This window comes from Microcebus murinus, chromosome 24, assembly GCF_040939455.1.
Source record: "Microcebus murinus isolate Inina chromosome 24, M.murinus_Inina_mat1.0, whole genome shotgun sequence".
Lineage (NCBI taxonomy): Eukaryota > Metazoa > Chordata > Mammalia > Primates > Cheirogaleidae > Microcebus > Microcebus murinus.
In genome coordinates this window covers 11,998,220-12,022,269 of record NC_134127.1, presented here as the reverse complement: position 1 = coordinate 12,022,269, position 24,050 = coordinate 11,998,220, and the positions used below count along the sequence as shown (strand labels likewise).

General features: G+C 35.6%; 1 protein-coding gene across 2 annotated transcripts; it reads left to right on the top strand.

Moving 5' to 3' along the window:
- Positions 1-298: 298 nt before the first annotated feature.
- Positions 299-24,050, top strand: ERI1 (exoribonuclease 1). 2 transcript variants are annotated; one of them, XM_012739825.2, is made up of 7 exons: positions 299-617; positions 4,905-5,077; positions 8,167-8,377; positions 12,310-12,393; positions 14,130-14,239; positions 16,610-16,724; positions 22,945-24,050. In XM_012739825.2, the coding sequence occupies exons 1-7, from the start codon at positions 510-512 to the stop codon at positions 23,185-23,187; spliced, it is 1,044 nt and encodes a 347-aa protein (XP_012595279.1). In that variant the 5' UTR covers positions 299-509; the 3' UTR covers positions 23,188-24,050. The 2 variants fall into 2 exon arrangements, with proteins under 2 accessions (XP_012595279.1, XP_075853509.1); XM_075997394.1 differs by lacking the exon at positions 299-617 and adding an exon at positions 6,039-6,163 and having other exon boundaries at positions 4,950-5,077.

Below are 24,050 nucleotides of genomic sequence, written 5' to 3'. Positions count from 1 at the left end.
CCCATTTTTTCTTCTTGCCCAGAAGCGGAAGTCGTATAAACTCCTCATAGAAAATGTAAATTGTTTTATGCATGTTGTCTGTTACGGTTGAAAACCATCTTTCTCTATGACATCCCCTTTCTTTGCCTTCTCAAGAAATGCTGATCATTTATCCTGACGGGACCCTCCAGTGACTAGACTAGCCCTGCGCGACACTTCAACCCCCGCGCCTCGGCGCACCGCGAGGTCCGCCTCCTTTTCTCCCGCGCGCGCCTCCCTCGGCGTCTTCCTCCCGCCCCTTGGGCGGCCGCGCTCGCGTTCCGCGCGCGCCGGCCCACTGCGCCTGCGCGGCGTGTGGACGCCGCTCGCTCCCGGAAGTGGGAGGTGTCCGCCGGAGTTTGTGTGGCCGCGGCCGCGGGAACGCGAGCCCGGTAATTTTTCAACGGAGAAAGGCGAGGCTTTCGGGCTTGGCAGAGTGAGAGCGAGCGGGAGTCCGGCTCCAGCAGCAATCTTCCGGTGTGACAGTCGGCATGGAGGCTCCACAGAGCAAAGAGGGTGGCGGCGAGGCCGTGGGTCACGCGCAGCAGGAGTCGCCGCGGCCGGAGTGTGTGGAGGAGCCGCAGCTGCCCAGTCTCGAGGTGAGGAGGCGGCCCGCGCCCCGCCGTCGGCGCCCGCCACTCCAGACCCGCGCGCCCTTGGCACCTCTTCTTCTGAGGTGTTTCTTAGAAACTGCAGCCTGCGCGCCCTTAGCCCCCAGCCCGGTCGCCTTCCCTGTCTCCAGCTCCGAGAGCCGTAGGGAGGTTGTCATTGAGTCTCCTCAGGGCCGGATCACCCTCTGGGTGAGAGTAAACAGTCACGACGAGAAGTTCTGTGAACGGTGCTTTTTGTAGGTTCCAAGGGGGAACTCTGCCCTAAACGTTGTGCTCGCTGTTTGTTTTTGTTATTCCATCTAGTCCTTATCGGTAATTGTTAAGGTTATCTTTCCAAAAATCGCACCAGATGCCTTCGGTATGTCATTTTTTAAGACTTGTTCTTAAATTCACAAAAAAGCGCACACCAGCTTTTTCTCTTTCCTCTCTTTGTACCTATTAGTTTGAGCTTCGTCTTTGATTTTTGCCCGTTTATTGCTCTCTCAAGTAGATCAAGTATATGGTTTTCTTAATATTGGTATCTCAGTGGTGGATACTAGTTACAGTGGCAAAATTGTAAAACAGTCCTTAAAAATTTATTTGTCTTATTTAACGAACATAATTGTTGATTTAGCGCTGCTGATTGTAAATAATCGAATCCTAAAGTTGGTCATTTTCTAGTAATAATAAACAAATGTTGAGCACCTCAATAAGTATTTGCAAGAGGCTTCATTGCTTTTGCTCCTTCTGTCTACAGTCAATTTCTACGTAGTGACTGAATGATCTTTAATAATATGAATTTGGTTTGCCCCCTCCTTAGTACCTTGGATTTGCTGCGCTATAGGATCTAACTACGACTCACAGTTTTGTCTGTTGCTTTCAGTACCCCTGACTTCCTTGTGTTTCTTTACAGTGGAAGGAAGGTTTTTCTTTTTAAAGGTCTTTGCATGTTTCTTTTGCTCTGCTTGGCCTTCCTCTGGACCTTAGCCTAGTTATCTTTCCCCTCCTTACTTTTAAAGAGGCCTTCCACTTCCCATCTCTATAAAAAAAAAAAAAAACACTCTTCCACCCAACCTCCTTCAATCTGAGGTTAGTAACAGGTAACAGTTTTCAAGTTTGTTTTTATTTCTTTCTTTCTTATTGAGAAGGGGATTGTAATTGGACCCTTAGAATTTTTTTTTTTGGAGATGGGGGTCTCACTCTCTTGCCCAGGCTAAAGTGCAGTAGCAGCGTCATAGCTCACTGCAACCTCAAACTCATGGGCTCAAGCAATTCTCCTGGCTCATCCTCCTGAGTTGCTGGGACTACAGACTAATGCAGAATTCTTTTTTAAAAAATGAAAACAATCTGAAAACATTTTAACAATAAGCTGGAAAGTAACTGCTTATCAAAAGAAACTTTTTCTGTATGGAGAACATTTTAGTCAGAGAAATGTGTTTGAATATACTTCATTATATTTGAAAGCTTTGAAACTTTTATAGGCACTTAATGCCTGAGTCTCTGTTCCAAATTGGTTTTAGTGACTCTGATATTTGTTAAAAACTTAACTGTTGGATGGTCTTAATGATCATACAGTTTATTTTCCAGTCACAGTTAAGCAGAGTTTTCTGTTGAATTCAGTTAGTGAATTTGCATTATCCCTAATTTCAGTTGTTTTTTAAATTAATAGAAGCTGTTGCATTTTTATTTTAATAAGTAGTTTCAAATTGCACCAGAACTTTTTTGGAAGAATTTCAGTGAAGATAAATTCTATTTCTGTGGGTTTTTTTCACTGTGCAGATGCTGAGGTTTTTCTTTTCTTTTTTAAATGGGTAATGCATAGGTTTTTGGCAACAAGATAATGGAAACAATTCCAAAACATCTGTTTCCAAATGTTCTCCACACAGAAAAAGTTTCTTTTGATAAGCAGTTGATTTCTAGCTTATCGTTAAAACATGTTTTCAGATTGTTTTCATTAAAAAAAAAATTCTGCATTAGCCTATAGTCCCAGCTGCTCAGGAGGCTGAGCCAGGAGGATTGCTGGAGCCCCAAAGAGTTTGAGGTTGCAGTGAGCTATGACATTGCTACTGCATGTTAGCCTGAGCAACACAGTGAGACCCCATCTCAAAAAAAAAAAAAATCCTAAGGATCAAATTACAATCCCCTTCCCAATAAAAAAGGATAGCAATTTTGGAATACCAGTTTTAGGGGCCAAGGGAAAACTTCTCCTTCACCCTCTGAAGGTTTGCTGAAAAATCAACTCACAAAAGGCAGATTAATTGGAGAAAAGGTGTACAAAATTTATTAATGTGTACATGGGGAGAACCGCAGAGTGATTATCCACTCCTCAGCCAGGTTCAGAACCTCGTATACTATCTGTGGAAAACAGGTTATGGGAGAGGGGAGAAAAGTTGTGTTGAGTGGCAATAAAGGTTACTAGGGAGAATGAATGGATCTGGGAACAGAGATTAACTTGTAAATAGTTCTCATTGGAGTTTGAATGAGCCTGAGCTGGTTGTGAAAGGGTCTGTTAAGGTATGATTACTTTCTCTTTTACTGAGAGGAGAAGGAAAAACAGTTGTTCTTTTTGATGGGCCATGACTTTAGGCAGATGAAGAAACTTATGAGAACTATGTCCTGGCTGTTGGAGTTACTAGTGGGGGCAGGCTGAGGAGGGGAGCCAGACCTTGAGGCTTCTTCAGTTCAGCAAGTCAAACACTGTATTTTGGGGTATTGGTTTCTGAGCCCCAACACTGTCTTTTTGTAAGAGAAAATAAGTTTAACAACACTTTAAAGTACTTTGCCACAAGATAGTAAACCTCTTTTTGGTATACTAGATGTTCATGGATGTTTCCCATAATGTAAAATGTTCTTTTATTTGAGATAATATAAACTGTACATCAACTTAATTGGACACATGAAAATTACAAAATGTCGGTACTGTGAAGGTGAATATTCCTTTCCATATTGTGGAATCCATTACCACTTTTCTCATTATATGTCCAGTACTGTTTGTGACACTTGATAGGTTGACATAGAGAAAGTTTCTTTTAAACATTTGTTAACAAGAAGCCTCATTATGGCTATTGTTCATTTTATGGACAGTTCACACATTGGAATTGCTGAGCCCTTCCTCAAAGGAGATGGAATTCTTGAGTCCTTTGGCACCATACCTAGCATTATATTAATATTTCCAATAATTGTGTTGCATTAAATTGAGAGCTTAGTGTGAGAAATAGTCACTAAACTATCAGGATCAGTTCTAACTAAGGGACTACAGCCTGTCCATGGTTTTCCCTCCTTAATCAGTAAAGTTTACTTGGGAACAATGTGATAAATTATAAGTTAGCAAGCTTCAATAGGGATTAATAGTAAGCACTAAAGTATTTTTGAAAATTCTGGAAAAGAGCTAATATTTGTAACATTGCATATGGAAAATTAAATTATAAGTGAGTCTTTGGAACTTAACATTAGTAATTTGGGACTACTTGAGGAGAGAACAGAATTCAGTCCTGTTTTTTCTTAACAGATTTTGATTTAAGAAAAAAGATCTATATAGTAACACTATTGTTCTCCTGAATAAATGGTAAGTACAACTTTTGGAAGTTGTGAGTTTTGAAACTGAATACATTTCCTTCTGCCTTGGGAGGTTTTGAACTAGACTTGCAGTCCATTTTGTTTTTGTGTTGGACAGTTTTTGTTAACTTTGTGGAATGAAGTCAGGTGAAAAAAATTCTGAGGATGTCACTGGCTTACATATGCAGGATGTTGTGAAAGTTCATTTAAAAATTGGTTCACCTGTAAATATTAGAACATTGTTTGTGAAAGGTCTGTTCTATACCCTGTGATGGTTAATAAGCAAAGTTGCCATTTATAAATAGCTATTGTGGGTATTATATTAGCAGCCAGATATACATAATCTTATTTAATCCTTGTAATAATTCTGCCCAAGTATTATTTGCCATTACCAAATACCATTTGAGACAACCGTACTTAATAGATAAGGAAACTGAAGATCAGAGGCTAATAATTGCCCAAGGTCATGCTGCTAGTAAATCAGCTGGCTCTGCACTGAGGTGGCTTCCACTCCCAGCACCAGTCCTTTTTACTTAGCTTCTTTCCTGTGAGTAACCTCATGACTCAGCACAGAGAAGAGTAAATTGTATTGGAAACACATCTTCCTTCTTCCTATGCTATCCTCCCTCTAAGAGCTATAGTGAGCACTTTTCATCAACATGTAGCATGAAGAGGCTTCAGGAGTTTGAATCTTAAATCTGTTTGTACTACTTATAAACTTTATCCTTTCTTTTTTTGTAGAAAAAGCAACGATTTGATGGCCAAGAAACAAAAGGATCTAAGTTCATTACCTCCAATGCAAGTGATTTCAGTGACCCAGTTTACAAAGAGATTGCTATTACGAATGGTTGTATTAATAGAATGAGTAAGGAAGAGCTCAGAGCTAAACTTTCAGAGTTCAAGCTTGAAACCAGGTAATTAAAAATAACTTGCAAATTATAAAAGGTACATGCTAATTTTACAAAATCTCGAAAACACTTGAAAATTAAAAATTATCTCTAATCCTACCATAATGGGATAGCCATTGTTAACAGTTCAAATAACTATAATTTATATTCTTATATGTGAATCTTTGTATGCAACTGATTATTTCTGGTCAGTCTTAGATGACAGGACTGTTGAGTCAAAGTCTATAAATATTTTAATGATCTACCAGCAATGTATAGGAGTACCTATCTCATAACAAGTGTGTTATTAATTTTTGTAGTTGCTTATTTAGTTGATGGATTAACAAGATTGAATTTTTTTATTTTGGCCATTTGTATTATTTTTATAAAGAGGATTTGTTTGAAACCAGATACAGTAATTTAAAAACATCATTCACTTATTGGGAAATATTTTTTTGTCTTAGTTTTGTCTTATTTTTTTGTCTAAAATTAATACAGAACAGTAATATGCATAATGTTTAACCATATATTAAATGAGAAAACAATGCAGCTTAGTCAACTGTATGTGTATTTTTAATGAGATATACACATACTTATGTAATTTTTTTGCAAAACAAGTCACTTGACTTTGAATTCGGGCATGGGGCAGGAATAACGTTTGGAGTCCAGAAAAATATATAGATTTTTGATAAACAATAAGACTGCCAGGCACCAAGAAAAAAATTGACTATATGTAATAGATGAAAACTCCTATTGTTTCGGGACATCCCGAATCCTTATTCTCTTATAAATAGTATTCTTCCTCTTTGCTGTGAAATAGAGCTTCACTGCTTTTCAAAAGAGCACAAATATATTTTTTCCTTTCTACACTGTCTGTATCATAATTTGTGAAGAAAATTTTGACCCCATTTTCCCCTGACTTTCTATTATTAAGGTATAACCTGTAGCCTGCCGAAGATTTTCTGAGCAAAATTTTTGTCCTTCCCAGGTGTGAAGATCAGTTGCTTACTCCTGGCTTGCATGGGAGCTAGAGATCTATATGTGTGTTTATACATTTATTCAACAAGCCCGTATTGAATTCTAAGCACTACACTAGGCATTGAAGTTATAAAGGTAAATACAGATATGTTCCCCACTTTGGAAATCACAGTCTTTTGGGAAAACACACAAACAGATAACCACAGTACAGAGTGGCCAGTGCTATATGGGAGGTCAGGCCAAGTACAGCATGAGAATACAGAGGAGAGTATGTATCAGGAATTCAGGAAGGTGACATTTGAATTGTGCCAAACAGAAAAGGTAGGGAGGATATTTCAGGAAAAAAGAACTCAAAAACTTTTAAAATTCTGGTTTGTATGTTTTCTGCTACATGATCGTGCCATTTCATCAGCTGTTGTACAACCAAAGTTATAGAACATAACAGTATACCACATAATCAAGCCATGACTTACATAGTATGTTTTGTCTGTAGTATACAGTGTACCCCAAGAGCATTTGACAATGATATTGAAATGATAGGTTGTAGCCTGGTGGCAAAGGAACTCTGTGCTGAAGTCTAAGTTTTACCTTTGTAAGCAGAAGGGAGCTACTGAAGATAGGTAAGCAGGAAATTGGCACTAGTGCTCAGATCTCAAGTAGGTAAAGAATGAATTGAAGCTTGTGATAGTGGAGACATTTGCTGTAGACTAAGAAGCTAATGGGAGCCATAGCAGAATTAAGGAGAACCAGATTTCTGAATAATTTTCTGAGTTGAAATTGTAAAAAATGGTGAGTATTTGGAGGAGCAAGGGAGATGTTAAAGAAGACAGGTTTCTATCCAGAACTAGTTATGTTTGTGCTGTCATTAGGTTTGCAGGCAACACTTTAGTAAATATAGTTTCTCAAAAAAGAAAGAAGGAAAAGAAATTAAGACAAAGTAATCCAGAGCTGTCATGTGACACAGAGGTCACTTAGTACCTTAATATGAAAGGGCTGAAGGGTTTCTTTCCCCCCTAGGGTTTTGTAATTTGGAAAATCTCAAATAAGCACGTTAAGACATTTTGTCTTATAACAGCTGGTTGATTACCAGTGTTTTCATGGGTAGGATTCCTTTTCAGTGCTTAACTGGTAGTTTAGAAAGTAAAAGAAAAGATTTAAAAAAATTTTTTAATGGTCACTTATTAATGATAGGACCAAAATACCTTGCTTGGAATTACACATTAATTACACTTTGGATCTTCTTTCTTTTACTAGCATTTTGTACTTGTGGTCAATATAGGATTCAACCAAGTAACACAGAAGGGAGCCTAAACACTGGTTGTAACTTTGATTTTTTGAAGAAATATTACATATACTGTTTGAAGAATAGGATCACTGTTACCTATGTAGGAGGACCCCATGTCGTCCTCCCTACTCTGTTTGTGGAGTGTGTATTTTAAAGCTGTCTGTAATATTGAAATTTCCTAAATCCTATTCTACTCATGTTAAACTAAGAAACCTACCTCCAGTTAAGAACCTACTGAGTATGATTATGTTCCTGTGAACACAGTTGACTCTAGAGTAGTTTCTAAATTAATTTTTTAAGTAGAGTAGCTAACAGACATTCAACTTTATATGCTAGGCCATAAAGCTTTCATATTTGTATGGATTTTTTGAGTTGTTTAACCTAAAAAAGCCAAAAAAAAGGAAAGCGGTAACATGTTCAATTTACCTGAATTTTCATATCCTGAAATTTATATTTTAGCCACCAGTATAATAATTCAATGTTAATTTCATTGAAATATTTCATTGAAGTATTTGTATCATGTATGTCATCCGAGTATATCAGGCAATGTGGCTGTGTTGATGATATATGCTGACAAGATTTATGGTTTGAAATACCAGTTATGTGGGCGAAAATGCTGTTATATACTACTAAAATGAAAAATTACTTGTAAAGGAAAATGTTGATGTTGTATTCTTTTATTTTAATTAGTTCTTTGCTTAACTTAGCTTTGAGTTTTGCTTTCCTTACATTTATTTTAGCTAGCATGTGCTAAATTATGCTGTCAGTGTTCAACCCAGTGCCAGCAGGTAAGAGTTCTGATTCTTGACTGTAAAATTTACCTAAAAGTAAATTTGATTCTTCTTTTACTTAGAGGAGTAAAGGATGTACTAAAGAAGAGACTGAAAAACTATTACAAGAAGCAGAAGCTGATGTTGAAAGAGAGCAATTGTGCTGACAGTTATTATGACTACATTTGTATTATTGACTTTGAAGCCACTTGTGAAGAGGGTAACCCCCCTGACTTCATACATGAAATAATTGAATTTCCTGTTGTTTTATTGAATACACATACCTTAGAAATAGTAAGTGTATTGTTACATTTTAATTTTATTTTTAGCAGCAGCTATTCTGTTCAATCTAAGATAGAGTGTCTCATTTGCTGATTTAGCTAGACTTTAGAATTCTGAAGTTGGCCTTTTTTTTTTTTTTTGCTGTGAACTTTATATCAGCTTGATTAACAGAAAATCTATAATAAAACAATTTCAGAGACTGTTTCTCTCAATTCCCAGGAGCTGAAATTATGGTATTTTTTCTGTTTGCTTAGAACATCTGGATGAACGTCAGACTCTCCTGGGGAGTAAAAAAGAAAAAAAGTACCGAGCCTGGCCCTAGTCCCAGAGATTCTGTTGTTCTTTGCTAGGGCCCCTGACATCAGCAGTATTTTTAAGCTTTTCCATTGCTTTTCATATGCAGTCAGGATTGAGAACCACTGCGGTAGCCTAATATGGACTCTGATCTCTAAGACTGATAATTTACAGAAATCATTTTCAACCTAGAACTGGCTATCTTTCTGGTGGAGAGTTTATGGGGGAAACTACTCCTATAACTTTGGTATCTAAGCCACGTAGTATGTATGCTTAAGATAACCACTTGTCAGTGCATTATTTAGGAAATTATAGTAGGAATTCCATGAAATAAAACCATTTGCCTTATAATAAAATCTGAGTGAGGTTATATCATAACATACCATCTACCGAAAAGTCATTTCTGTGATATCCCCAGTTGCCACTAACCCACCAAGAGTAAGTATAAAAAGCCTTTTGCATTGAAATGCATAGATTTTTCTTAATGCTATCCAAAGAGGCTTTTAGTTATATTCTTAACCTATTTCTATAATTTCCTCATCCAAAGCAGATTCAAGGTCAGTCAATTAAAAGGAAAAATGGCAATGGCAGCTATGAAGGCAAATAATCTTGTATGACTTCCTAGATTTTACTTCCTCTTACTCAAGGACATCGCTCTAGCAATTCTCCCTCATTTATATTACTACGTTATGATTTATTGCTCACTACCATTGGTTTATTGTTCCCATCACATACAAACATGTTATTTTTCACACCATAAAAAACCTTCACTTCATCCCACTACACTGTCAGCTACCCAGTTTCTTTGTTCTTCTTTATGGCAAACTTCTTTAAATAAGTTATATATATGTGTCTTTATTTCCTTTCTTTCCATTCTCTCTGAAACCCATACCACTGTGGGTTTACTTTCAATTAATTTAAGCTGTGTATTCAATACCATCACTCCACTAAAATCACTTGTCAATATCATCATCTTTGACTTTTACCTAAATCCTGGTAAAATTAACTCCTGTCTTGAAATTTTTTTTTTTTTTTTTTTTGAGACAGAGTCTCACTTTGTTGCCCAGGCTAGAGTGAGTGCCCTGGCGTCAGCCTAGCTCACAGCAACCTCAAACTCCTGGGCTCAAGCAATCCTCCTGCCTCAGCCTCCTAAGTAGCTGGGACTACAGGCATGTGCCACCATGCCCGGCTAATTTTTTCTATATATGTATTAGTTGGCCAATTCTTTCTATTTATAGTAGAGACGGGGTGTCGCTCTTGCTCAGGCTGGTTTCGAACTCCTGACCTCGAGCAATCTGCCCGCCTCAGCCTCCCAGAGTGCTAGGATTACAGGCGTGAGCCACCGCGCCCGGCCTTGAAATATTTTTTTGCAAGTACATCTTGTTCCTAATTTTTCTCTAGCCTTACCTGGGTTCCCCCTTTGCAGTTTTCTTTGCTGGTTCCTCCTTTTCATAACTTTCTAATATAGATGCCCCAGGGCTCAATCCTAACTCTTCTCTATGTACATCCTCTCCCCTTGATGATCTCATCTAATTCCATAGCTCTTAAAAGTATCTCTATGCTGACAACTTTCAAGTATATATCTCCACCCTGCACCTCTGTCCCAAATCTAGATTGCTTATTTGGCATCTCCACTGGAATATCTAAATAGATATCTTAACCTGTCCCAAGTTGAACTTAACCCTAGCCCATTCTGTCTTCAGCCTTCCTTAGCCCAGGTGACAGCAACTCTTTCTAATTCTAATACTTTTGATGCTCAGTTCAAAAACCTTGGAGTCATCCTTGACATCTCTGTTTCTATCACATCACATATCCAGACCAGAAAGCTCTGCCTTCAAAGTATATCCAGAACCCAGCCACTGCACTGAACTGCTGTACCTCTAGTCTGAGCCCCACTCATTTCTTGTCTGTTTTACTGCATTTGTCATCTAAGTGGTCTCTGTTTCTATCCTTGTCCTTCTACAGCCAGTTGTCAACATGGTGGCCAGAGCAATCCTTTTAAAAATACAAGATCATTTCACTCCTCTATTTAAAACCCTACACTGGCTACCCATTTAACTTGGAGTAAAAGCCATATTCCTTATATGATCTGGCCTCTTGCTACCTTTTATTGCTTCCTCTCATTACTGTTTTACTGTTTTCCTCACTCATTCCACTCCAGCCATTCTGACTTGCTTGCTCTTTCTCAAAAATGCCAGGCATGTTGTATCCCATCACTTCTCAGGGCTATAGCTAGAGCTATAGCTTCCCCTAGAAGTCTTGCTGGCTGGTTCCCTCTTCACCTTTTTTCCTTCTGGTCCTTCCTTAAATCTCACTTTTAAATAAAGCCCACCTGATTATCCTGTTTAAGAGTATAGTTTATAAACATCCCATGTAGCCAATGATTCTGACCTTCCTTTACCTGCTCTACTACTTTTAATAGCCCTCATCACCTTTTATTATGTCATTTATTTAAGCAATGACTAAATATTTGTTTAGTGAATACATAGTTCTCTGGCATTATTCTGTTAAAAGTATTAAATAATGAATAACATTTTAGTAATATTTGTTATATTTAGTATTACTTGATTGTAATGGTAAAGGAAATTGCAAAATATTTTTGAAAGATCTTCATTTAAAATTATAAAACAAAATATTGATACTTGAAAGGATATAGACTTCATTTATCTAAGATACTCAGTTATGTGGAATTCCTTTTGCAATATGTTTGGTAAGTAAAGAGCATTTAACTTTTGAAGTTTAAGTATTCTTCTTTACTTTTGCTCCTGTAATTTATAGCAACCATTTATAGTTCAGCTGCTTAATAGATTAATGTAGAAAGGATTTCTTAAAAAGTGTAAGCATTTACTTAATTTTTCAATCTTCTGCCACAACAAATTTTCCTTGTCTTTTTCTCGATATCTACCTCTGATTAACAATTGCTGCCTTTAAATCTTTAGGCTTTGAAATTGTCTGTCATTTTTAAAAAGTGACTCAATATGTTCTGGTTTAGGGAGGTGGTATTGGGCTGGAGGGAGAAGCACTTAGGAATTGGAGCCTGATGGTAACTATACTGGCCTCACTTAGTTCACAAAGTTGTGAGCATAAAATAAGGCCAGCATGAAAGTTTCTTGAAGAGGTTAAAATTGCTACAAAAATGTAGTATTATCAACCTTAAACTATGATATATAGTTAAATTTTGACTATTCAGAATTTAGTTCAATTGAATTTTTATATGAAAATACTCTCCAGGAATAAATGAGAAAGCAATAATTTAGAACTAATTTATTATAACTGAAGACTGGCATTTCTTCAAAAGAATTTGTTATGTTCAAAATTCTTAGTATCTTGAAACAGAAGTTGCATTGATAGGCTTTATAGTTTTAAATTATTGTAAATAATATATGTTTTTTCTCGGGCAAGTGTTTTATTTAAATTTGGGTTGAAGGCTTGCTTTCAGATACTTGTTTTATCTTAAAATGTTTAAAACTATAAAACAAATGATTTTTTAATTTAAAAATTAGAATGCTTTGGGGGTGGGGGAATTATCCTTAAAAACTTTAAAAGGGTCTGTACCATGAGCACCTATAAAATTACAAACTGGTCTGACTGAAGTTGTTGTGTATCCTGGGTCATATAAAGTACTTTAACTTGCTGTTCTTTCCTTGTAGGAAGATACATTTCAGCAGTATGTAAGACCAGAGATTAACACACAACTATCTGATTTCTGCATGAATCTTACTGGAATTACTCAGGTTATAATAATTTATGCTTTTTTCCCCCTAGAGTTTGAAAGAGGTTTTGAAATTAGGGATTTATTTTATACTGTACAAAAAATTATTAGTGTTATGGGCAATTACATTCCTTGCTTGGTAAAGATCTTTCATATTGTAATATTAAAAAATATAAAAGCATATTTTATACCTGGTAACATTTTTCTCAGCCTTTTCTTTTAAGGAGTTGTAATGATGAATCTAAAGATTTCATTTGTAAAATGAAGCATTAGCAAAGTAAGTGTTACCGTACTGAACTTAGAGATAAGTTTTAGAATGTATCTGTTTAAAGTCTGACTTTATATAGCTTGTTTTTTTTTTTTTAAGTCTTTGATTTTTGGTTGTATTCTAATGTGGTAGGCCCTTAGTTCATTTATTTAGTTCTTTTATTCATTCACTCCACACACATTTGAGTGCCTACCGTATTACATAAGCCAAGTTACTAGGGATGCAAAGACTGTCCAGTCAGTCTCTGTCCTCAGCTCACTTACAATCTGAAAGTCAGGAGGACAAACAGACTGTACCAGTAGTCACAGTACAGGTGAGTGTTTTATCAGGGTATTGTGAGCATCCATAAAAAGGTTTCCATATGGACAGAGGGAATAGAGAGTTGTCCTGGGAATAGCTTCCTCAACTTGGTGAACTTGGTTTGAGTTGTGATAGGTAAGTAGGCAGGGAAGAAACAGGAGTGAAACAGCAGAACTACAGGTATTTCAGGATGGTTCAGATGTGTATGGGCTAATAAGAAAATGGTTGAGAGAGTCAGATGCAAGCCAGATTTTGAAGGGTCTTGTGTGTTTATCCTGAAAGCCTTGGAGAGTGATTGGAGGACTTTAAGTATGAAGGTACTGTGATGGATGAGATTTATATTTCAGGAAGGTCAGTCTGGCAGCAGTATGTAGTACTACGGTGTGTGGTATAGTGGAGGTGTGAGACTTGAGATTAGAAAACCACTTCGGGGCTGTGGCTTTCAGCTTAGAAGAAATTTGCCTTTTCTCCATTCTCGTGAATTAGTAAACCACAAAGTAGAGGCCTATAAAAAGAGAACTGCTGGGGATGATCTTAAATCTTAATTTTGGGAGGATTATATACTTTATTTATTTTTTATGTTTTCTTTGCTAAGAGGAATAAGAAGATAGGATTATATACTTTAATTGAAAGCAGTCCCTAATACTTGGCTAGAAACAATTTCTAATTGTCTTAAAAAAATGAAACTTTAGGCTGGGCATGGTGGCTAATGCCTATAATCCTAGCACTCTGGGAAGCTGAGGCGGGAGAATCACTTGAGGTCAGGAGCTCGAGAGTAGCCTGAGCAAGGGTGAGATCCTGTCTCTACTAAATAAAAATAGAAAAATTAGCCAGACCTTGTGGCCTGTAGTCCCAACTACTTGAGAGGCAGAGAGGCAGGAGGATCACTTGAGCCCAGGAGTTTGAAGTTGCAGTGAGCTATGATGATGCCACTGCACTCTAACCAGGGTGACAGAGCAAGACTCTGTATCAAAAAAAAAAAAGTTTATTCAGTGAGTGAATAGATGGAAATAACTTTTAGAAAAATGAAACTTGGTGGATCTAATCCAAAGAAATCATGAAGAGTTTAAAACATCAGAAATAAGTGTTTCTTATATTGTCTCTTTTCCTCCAGATTGTATCTAGTTATTTTGTAGGATTACATGGAGCTACAATCCTGATTTTTATATATTTTACTTTTATATCCTCAGGATCAGGTAGACAGAGCTGATACCTTCCCTCAGGTACTAAAAAAAGTAATTGACTGGATGAAATTGAAGGAATTAGGAACAAAATATAAATATTGCATATTAACAGATGGGTAAGTATTTAGGAAAATTATCTTATTTACATATCTTTTAAGATTAAAGATGTCCATATTCATTTAGCTTTTAGAATAACCACAGCATATTATTAGAGGTCCTAAGTGTCACCCCACAGGGAACAGTATTTTTCCTTTCACTTTTTCTTTTCTTTCTTTCTTTTTTTTTTTTTTTTTAAGGCTGATCAAATGAAGCAGTAGGAGTGGAGAAGGAACAAAGGAATCTGTAACTGGTTGTTATCAATTACTTGTAAACACCACTACACTCAAACCAACCCTTTCACATTTTCTATTCCTACATAAAATTTGAATCCCAGGGATGAAAGAGGAAGGAAAGCAATGCTAACAGTCTATTCTAGGACTAGAGAAAGATAAATATGAATGTGTAAAACTAAAATGACTTCCCTAAAGCCCTGTTTTTATCATGACACTTCTTTGCTCAAAAATACCCAAACACTTCAGGTTGGCATTGAGGGCTCTCTCATCTCATCCCGCTTCCTGTTTAACCTACCATCTTGCCATTATTCCTCTTTACTCTAGTCAGGCTGGCGTAGGAGTTCAGATGCTTTATCTCTTCTCTCTGTATTTATTCATGCTTCCCTCCCTACTGAGAGATTCCCTTCGTTGATTATTTTCTTACCATTATCCTAAGCCCGCCTTGTTTTTTACTCTGACACCCCAATTCAGATTGATCTTTTTTTCTTTGAAATCTTAAACAGCCTATATATGTGCCATTTATGTTGACATCTGACCATATTCTGATCTAATCTTTATATACGTAACACTTATTTTTGCAAGGAAATTAAAAATCCGTTCAGAGTAAGGACTTTTGCTACCTATTTTTCCATGGTACTTACTTGCAGTCCTGAGCTCAAAATGTATGCTTAAAGAGCATTTGTTAAATGAAAAGCTGAATGGGAAGCCCAGAAAGATTAAAATGGGGATTACAGACATTATGGTAGGGCAACTGCTATACCATAATGCCATAAGGTTGAGGAAGAAAGTCCTAAACAACTTCTATTTCAAACTGTGGACAGATTGTACCCTGTAGCTGTGTCAACATGAAGGGTTTAGAGAGGTCCTCACATACAATAGAAAAATATTGATGGCCCTCTCTACAAATCTAATTTTGATTTTAAACATGAATGAGCAATGTTCCTGCTAAAGTATACCGGTGTTTCTGTCATAATATGGTATGTACAATTCTGTAAAAAAAAAACCCCAGTTTTTGGGAAAGACCATTCAAAACCTATGTAATTTTATAACCAGAACACTAACAAAAACAATAATTGATACCTTCAGAAATAATTTGAACAGCCCAGGCAAGCAGCTCAGGGTAGGTGGAGGTTGCCTCAGAGGATATTTAAAATGCACAGAAGTGATGGAATCCTGGCAAGCACTCATTTTTAACACATTGACTGTCACACAAGAAAAAAAAAACATTTTTCCCTGGGGCCACGGTATTTTATTAAAGCAAAATGATCCTTTCTGATTTGTTATTTTTTATTTTCTGTGTGTGAGTTATATGCAACACAATCCACATTTTTAGAATTGTCAGTATTCATTGTAAAAATAAGGACATCAACAAGTCAGATTTTCACGAACCAACTGCAGGGTTTTGCTTCATGAGGCTCTGGGCTCAAAACTAGCCTGAGTTAAATACAACTCACATGGCAGTCAGTGTGTTAATTTTCTTATAACAGTTGAAAGCTTTATAAGAAAATACAGGAAGGTATTATATTCTGTTGCCAGGATAGCAGCTGAATTGAGGGCTTTTTTATTTCCTGCTGAAGGTTACAATTTCTACTGCTATTATTCAAACTCCCCTTCCTGGAAAAAGCCATACATGAACCAACACAATTTCCACATTGCCCAATCAATATTGTCCTTCTTAACTACAATAAATAGAATAGCTGTAGCAAAGTAGATTGTATTTTAACCACTTGATATCAAGTACTTTTGTCTCTTTCAAGTGTTTTTTTTAATCCACATACAGTCATTCCCAATCAAGGTTTTTTTTTTTTATTTTGTTTTTTTATTTCAAAGCATACCCTCAAAGAACTTACTAATAGGATAAATCTTGTATAAAGTGTAAGGTAGCAGAGTTATTTTAGAATTACGAAAAATACTCAAGAGAGAAGTCTGCTGGGGTAATCAGAACCTTTATAAAAACAATCAAGATGAGTCTAATAAGAATTAGTTTGTGAAAAAAATTTAATATATCTGGACTTTTTTTTGCTTTTTAAAGCTTATTTTTTAATTAGTAATTAGTATTTTGTAGGAAGTGAGGTTCATTTTCTCAGCTTGATGTTATATGTGAATATGAGAAAGAAAGTTTTATCCGTTTTTTTCCCTATTTTTGATTTCTAGTTCATGGGATATGAGTAAGTTTTTGAACATTCAGTGCCAACTCAGCAGGCTCAAATATCCTTCTTTTGCTAAAAAGTGGATCAATATTCGAAAGTCATATGGAAATTTTTACAAGGTAAAACTTCTATATTTAGTAATTATACAGTTCTTAATGATAAATTTGTTATATTTTGCATGTACATTAAGGTGTGATTTCTAGGTGTTTTTCACATAAAAAGGCCATATAATTATCTAATTTTTAAATTTTAAATTAGATGTGCAAGTTAGAAAGATAAGCCTTTTTTCCTCATTTAGTCTGTTACATTTATTTAAGTAGTTTAAGTATATATACATGACAGAGGCTTGAAACTAGGGATATTCAGTATGGGTATTTTGTAGAACAAATGCTCCCCCCTAGTTTTAATTTTACTTTACTTTTATCAAAGTTAATCATGTGTGTAGTATAAATTTTAAAAAAGATACTGCAAGGCTTGTAACCAATGGCAGTCTTTTGCCGTAGTCCTCACCAGAACTAGTTCCTGTTCTCCTGAGACAAACACTTTGAACTTGTTTAAAGCTTTATTTTCAAATGTTTACCCTATATTTTCAAATTGTATGTTTATGCTGTTCCTTCCATTTTTAGTTTGAGACATGTATTGAATACATGCAGTGAAAGATGAAGATTTAGCTCTGTTAAGCCACCACTGCTGTGTGCCCTTCTCTTCCCTACATCTTACTAATAAGGTTAAATTACCTTTATAGTCAAATTATTATTCACTGTTTATAGTCTTATGACTATGGCAAATATTCACAACTTTTCCCTAGGTATAATAATTTACTGCTTTAGTTGTTTACTTACCTCATGCAAAATGTAAGACTTCTCAAGACTCAAAACACTCAGGTAATCTGCTAGATTTTTTTTTTTTTCCTTTGGAGACTACCTTCCTGGAGCCTTTAATCCTGTTCTAATCTGACTGTTTGTTCTTCAGGTTTCCAAAATCATCTTAGAGGATTTCCCTGGCTTCTCTATCATGTGTTAGACCTTGTGTCATCTTTCTCCATTTACAGTTTCATTTTGGAGAGGCATTTTCTAAAGTACTTTCATGAGAAAAGGTGCTTTTTAACACTTAAAACTGAGAAATATGCATGCAGAACAGTAAGGTTTAATAGATTGTTTTAAAGTAAATACCTTTGTGACTTCCACCCACTGAACTCCCTTCCTCCCAAAGCTAACTATAATTAATCATTTTCTTTTTTCTTACAGCATTAATATTTATATGTATATCCTTATGCCATATAGTTTTGTGTTTTTGAGCATGATAGAATTAGCATTACTCCAGCTGTATTATTGTTTTTGCTTTTTTTCCCCAACATTGTGCTTCAGATTCATCCATGTTGTATGTGTCACTGCAGTTCATTCACTTTATTGCTATGTAGAACTCCACTGTGTGAATATATCAGAATTTGTTTATCTGTTCTACTTTGGCCATTTGGTTTGTTTTTAGTTTTGGGCTTTTATCAACAGTGCTGCTCTAGACATTCTTGTACATATTTCCTAGTGCCTTTGTGCACTAATTTCTCTACGGTATGTATGTTCTTTTGTTTTTTTATTTTTTCCTGTACAAATAATTTTGGGTTAAATTTAATGTAAGCTCATGTGGATTTTATATTCCATGGAAATTAGATAATTTCTGTCCTTGCTCTTTATGATGATTAAGCAAGAAAAAGTTTGCTTGCACATGTAGAAAGTTGAAAACTGTAGTGAAATGTTAGTGCTTTCCAGTGAATGACAGGAGATTCTTTTTTTGTGTGTAGAAATCCACAGTTTTCACGGGGACAGAGCATTAATTCTCATCTCTGGTGTACAATCAAATTGTACCTATAAAGTTCTTTTCTTAAATTCTAATTCTGAGACTGAATGGGAGATTTAGAGAAAGGGACCCTCACCTAGTCATATTTTCTTCTCTAGGTTTTCCAGATTGCTTTCAATAAGACTTGAGACTTTCTAATAGCTTTCCTCACTATCAAGACCAAACAATATATGAACATTCTTAAGGTTTCCTGTTGCAACATGATGTCTCCAAAGACAGACTTAGTTTTCTTTGAAATCTGAGAATCTTTTCACTTGAAGTCAAGCATTTTTTCCAGGATCTTATAAGGACATGTTCAAATATAGGTTGAATATCCTGTATCTAAAATGCTTGGGACCAGAAGTGTTTTGGATATCAGATTTTAGAATATTTGTATATACATAATGGGATATCTTGGGGATGGAACTGCAGTCTAAACAAGAAATTCATTTATGTTTCATGTGTACTTTATATACATAGTCTGAAGGTAGTTTTATATAATATTTTTAATATTTTGTACATGAAACAAAGTTTGTGTACATTGAGCTATCAGGAAGCAAAAGTCCCTATGAAATGGACAGTCTGTGGTTGCTTGACATCACCATTGTTCCTGACTCTGAATTTATGTGCTACTAGTAAACAGGTGTTTTCTTACACCTATTTATGCATAAACTGTGTTGTGCACCTGTGTGTTGAATGGGACCCATCACATTAAGTCAGATGTGGGATTCCCCACTTGTAGCATTGTGTTGGTACTCAAAAAGTTTCAGATGTGGTTTTTTGGATTAGGGATGCTCAACCTGTATAACACCATTTTAATGTGCACAGTTCAGTGGCATTAAGTACACTCACATTGTTGTGCAACCATCACCACATTCTATCTCCAGCATTTTTTTATCTTCTAAAACTGAAACTCTGTACCTGTTGAACTTCCCCCTTCTGCCAGCCCCTTCCTGTCTCTATGAATTTGACTTCTCTATGTACCTCTTAAAAGTGGAAGCATACAGTATTTGACCTTTTGTGACTGGCTAATTTCATTTAGCATGTCTTCAGAGTTCGTCCATATTTTAGCATATGTCAGAACTTTCTTCCTTTTTGAAGCTGAATAACATTCCATTATTTGTATATACAAGTTAAATATCCCTAATCCAAAAATTCAATATCTGAAATGCTCCAAAATATAAAACTTTTGGATCACTGACATTGCACTCAAAGGAAATGCTCATTGGAGCATTCAGATTTTGGAGTTTTGGATTAGGAATGCTGAACGAGTATAATGCAAATATTCCAAAATCAAAAACATTTGAAATCTGAAACACTTCTGGTCCCAGGCATTTAGGATAAGGCATACTCAGCCTGTGCCATGATTTTAAAAATCCATTTATCCTTTGGTGGATATTTAGATTGATTCTACCTTTTGGTTATCATGAATAATGCTGTTACGAACATGGGTGTGCAAATACAGTTTTTTGGTATATACCCAGAGTTGGAATTGCTGTATCATATGGTCATCCCATGTTTAATTATTTTGAGGAATCTCCATATTGTTTTCCACAGTGGCTGTGCCAATTTATGTTCCAACCAGCAATGTGAAAGGGCTCCAATTTCTCCACATCCCTGCCAACGCCTGTTATTTTCTTTGTTTTTTTAATAGCCATTCTAATGGATGTGAAGTGGTATCTCATTCTGATTTTGATTTACATTTCCCTAATGATTTGTGAGGTTGAGCATCTTTCCATGTGCTTATTGGCTATTTGTATATCATCTTTGGAGAAATGTCTATTCAAGTTCTTTGCCCATTTTTTAATTTTTTTATTGTTTTGAGTTGTAGGAGTTCTTTATTCTGGATATTAATCCCATATCAGATGTATGACTTGTAAATATTTTCTTCCGTTCTGTGGGTTGCCATTTCACTCTATTAATAATATACTTTGATGTACCAAAGTTTTTATTTTTTATGAAGTCCAGTTTTTTTCTTTTGTTGCCTATGTTTTGATGGCATGTCCAAGAAATCATTGTCAAATCTAGTTTCATGAAGCTTCTCCCCTATGTTTTCTTTAAGAGTTTTATAATTTTAGGTCTTATGTTTGTTTTTTCTTTTCTTTTTTTATTTTAGCGTATTATGGGGGGTACAAGTGTTAAGGTTACATATATTGCCCATGCCCCCCTCCTCCCTCGAGTAATAGGTCTTATGTTTAGGTCTTTGATTCATTTTGAGTTAATTTTGGTACATGGTATAAGATAAGGGTCTGACTTCATTCTTGTGGTTATCCATGATTCATGCATGTGGATATCCAGTTTTCCCAACACCATTTGTTGAAAAGATTGTCCTTTCTACATTGAGTGGTCTTAGTATCCTTGTCAGAAATCATTTGATTACATATGTAAATGTTTATTCCTGGGCTCTATTCTATTCCATTAGTCTATATGTCTGTCTTTATGCCAGTAACACATGTTTTGATAACTGTAGCTTTGTAGTAAGTTTTGAAAGCAGAATGTGTTGTTTTTCAAGATTGTTTTGACTATTTGCAGTTACTTGAAATTCCATATGAATTTTAGGTTGGAATTTTCTGTTTCTGTGAAAAGCATTGGTGGGATTTTGCTATGCATTGCACTGAATCTGTGGATTGTTTATTAATATCTTAATATTAAGTCTTTCTAATCTATGAGCATGGGATGCCTTTCCATTTACTGGTGCCTTTTAAAATTTTTTTCATCAACATTTGTAGTTTTAGTGTAGAAAGTCTTTCACCTCATTGGTTAAGTTTATTCCTAAGTATTTTATTCCTGATGCTATTATAAATGGAATTGTTTTCTTAATTTCCCTTTCAGATTGTTAATTGTTAGTGTATGTAAACACAACTGATTTTTGTGTGTCAATTGTGTATCCTGCAACTTTGCTGTATTTATTTATTCTAACAATTTTTTTGTGGGATCTTTAGAGTTTTCTATGTATAAGATTATGTCACCTGCAAACAGAGGTCATTTTATTTCTTCCTTCCTTTTTAGATGTCTTTTATTTCTTTTTCTTGCCTAATTGTTCCGGCTAGAATTTCCAATAATGTATTGAATAGAGGTGGTAAATGTGGGTACCTTTTCTTGTTTCTGATCTAAGAATAAAAGCTTTCAGTCACGTGGCCTTTATTATGTTGACATAATTTCCTTCTATTAGTTTGTTGACTATTTTTATCATTAAATGGTGTTGAATTTTGTCAAACGCTTTTTTTCTACATTGGTTGAGATGGGTATGTGCTTTTTCTCCTTCACTCTGTTGTTAATGTGGTGTGTTGATTTTCATATGTCGAATCACCTTTGCATTCTAGGAGTAAATCCTTCTTGGCCCTGGTGTTTAATTCTGCTGTTTAACATGCTGTTGAACAGCATGCTTTTGTATTTTGTTGAATATTACTGCATCGTGATATTCATAAGGGATATTGATCTTAATTCTCTTTTCTTATAATGTCTTTTTCTGGCTTTGGTATCAAAGAGATGCTGACCTTACAGATGATTTAGAAAGTGTTCTCCCCTCAGTTTTCTGGAGTAGTTTGAGAATGGTGCTAATTTTTTAAATGCTTGATAGAATTCAGCAGTTAAGCCGTCTGGTCCAGGGCTTTTCTTTGTCAGGAGGTTTTCGATTACTGATTCAGTCTTGGTAGGTTGTGGGTTTCCAAGAATTTGTCCCTACCATCTAAATTATCCAATGCGTTGGAAAAGTATGTTTTAGAAGCACATTTTCTAAGTGATATTTAGTGGAAGCCAGAGTATATTGCAGTATCACAGCTTAAGATAATTATTGATGTTTATCATGGTGTTCTCAGATCATTTGCTTTGTGATTGTACCGATAAGCCTGTTAGTAAATAGTGCAGCTGTTAATCCCATTTTACAGATGAAGCAGCTGAGGTTTCAAGATGCATAGGTGACATAGCTATACCAACTCCAGAAAATAAAATGTAACAGATCTTCATAGGGACACACAGAAAATACAACAGTGGTTCTCAAAAGTGGAGGAGCATATAGGAATTTGGGGAGTGCGTGAGATGTTTGTGTTTATCAAGGAGCAAGTTTTTAAATAGATTGAAAACCACACAACGTCATATGTCATTCTTGATCTTCATTATCTTTAGTCATCTAAAAAGCCTAAATACTCTTTGTATCTGTCTAAGGAATCAGTCAAGTAAACTAGAAAAATATGGAAAAATATCATGCAAAATAGTTTGGTTTAGAAAGGTAGGTCTTTGACTTGGATGTGCAGAACAATATATTCCCTTTAATAAATGATTTGTTAAATTACAAAACTGTAAAGGTTTTAGATGTCTGAGGATTCTATCTGTATTTTCAGCTAAAACTCTAGGTCGTTTTTTTGAAGCTATGAAAATTCAAATTATTTATCTGCCTCATTTGTCTAACTTTATTTAGCTGTTACTGTTAATTTTCAGTTTATTTTTCAGCTTAACATTGCAGTTTAGAGTACTGAAGAATTATTTACTAAGCTGCTTATTTTTCAGGTTCCTAGAAGCCAAACCAAACTGACAATAATGCTTGAAAAATTAGGAATGGATTATGATGGGCGGCCTCACAGTGGTCTTGATGACTCTAAGAACATCGCCCGAATAGCAGTTCGAATGCTTCAGGATGGATGTGAACTCCGGGTCAATGAAAAAATGCATGCAGGACAGCTAATGAGTGTGTCCTCTTCCTTACCAGTAGAGGGCACTCCGCCTCCACAAATGCCACATTTTAGAAAGTAACAGCATTTTTGTCTGGATCACTCTACTTGCAGTTGCTACAGAGAGGTAGCAGAATTGAATTAGTGCTGCAGTGCAAATTTTAAGCACCTTAAACATGCAAGATCTTATTACAGTAATTGATAGATACAGGTGTATATATATGTGAGCAGATTGTGTGGGAGGGCATATTGAATTCTTTGTCACCAGCACTTTTGATATGAGCAGTATGTGTTACACAGTAACAGTTCCTGCTTAGAACTGAATTTTATAATTTAAGGTGTCCAAGATGTGTTCCTTTTGGTTTTAAAATGCAAAATCTTATTGGTTCTTCCCTTGAATTTCATACCTTATTGATGTTAAAATATAGAATATATTTCTACATTAACATCATTAGATCAAATCATTTCTTAAAAATGCACAAAAGATAAGAAGGTAGGCCTTATCTAACCTTTGGATTTTAGAAGTATCGTTGCCCTTTTGATTTTTGAAGTTCATGTGCGAAGTTCAGCTACATGTGGTGAGGTTCATAAAGTACTTGGTATATATGTATGTTTCTTTTCACCTCATAATTGGAAGACTTGTGATGGTATAGGGTCTGGTTAAAAATTCAGTTACTGATGAGATTCATGAAAAGTCAGAAGGAAATACTATTTAAAGGAATATCCTAAGGGCTGTAGCTCAAACTTCATAAAACGTAAATAAATCAGTGGGGATTTTTGGATTTGGTCATTTGTTTCCCCTCCCTCATGTGACATGTATCTGCCTTAATTCTTAAATCTAAGAGACCATGCTTTGAAATAGACAAAATTAAGGGTCGCCACCTAATTCTACATTTGTATTCAGTATTATAAGTGAAGTTAATAAAGTCAAGTAATAACTTTTTA

Bases quoted from the DNA above. Each gene is read 5' to 3' on its own strand.
- ERI1 (XM_012739825.2), top strand. From the start codon at position 510: ATGGAGGCTCCACAGAGCAAAGAGGGTGGCGGCGAGGCCGTGGGTCAC. The intron at 5,078-8,166 runs GTAATTAAAAAT...TCTTTTACTTAG, and splicing joins GAGTTCAAGCTTGAAACCAG to AGGAGTAAAGGATGTACTAA. The intron at 14,240-16,609 runs GTAAGTATTTAG...TTTGATTTCTAG, and splicing joins TATTGCATATTAACAGATGG to TTCATGGGATATGAGTAAGT.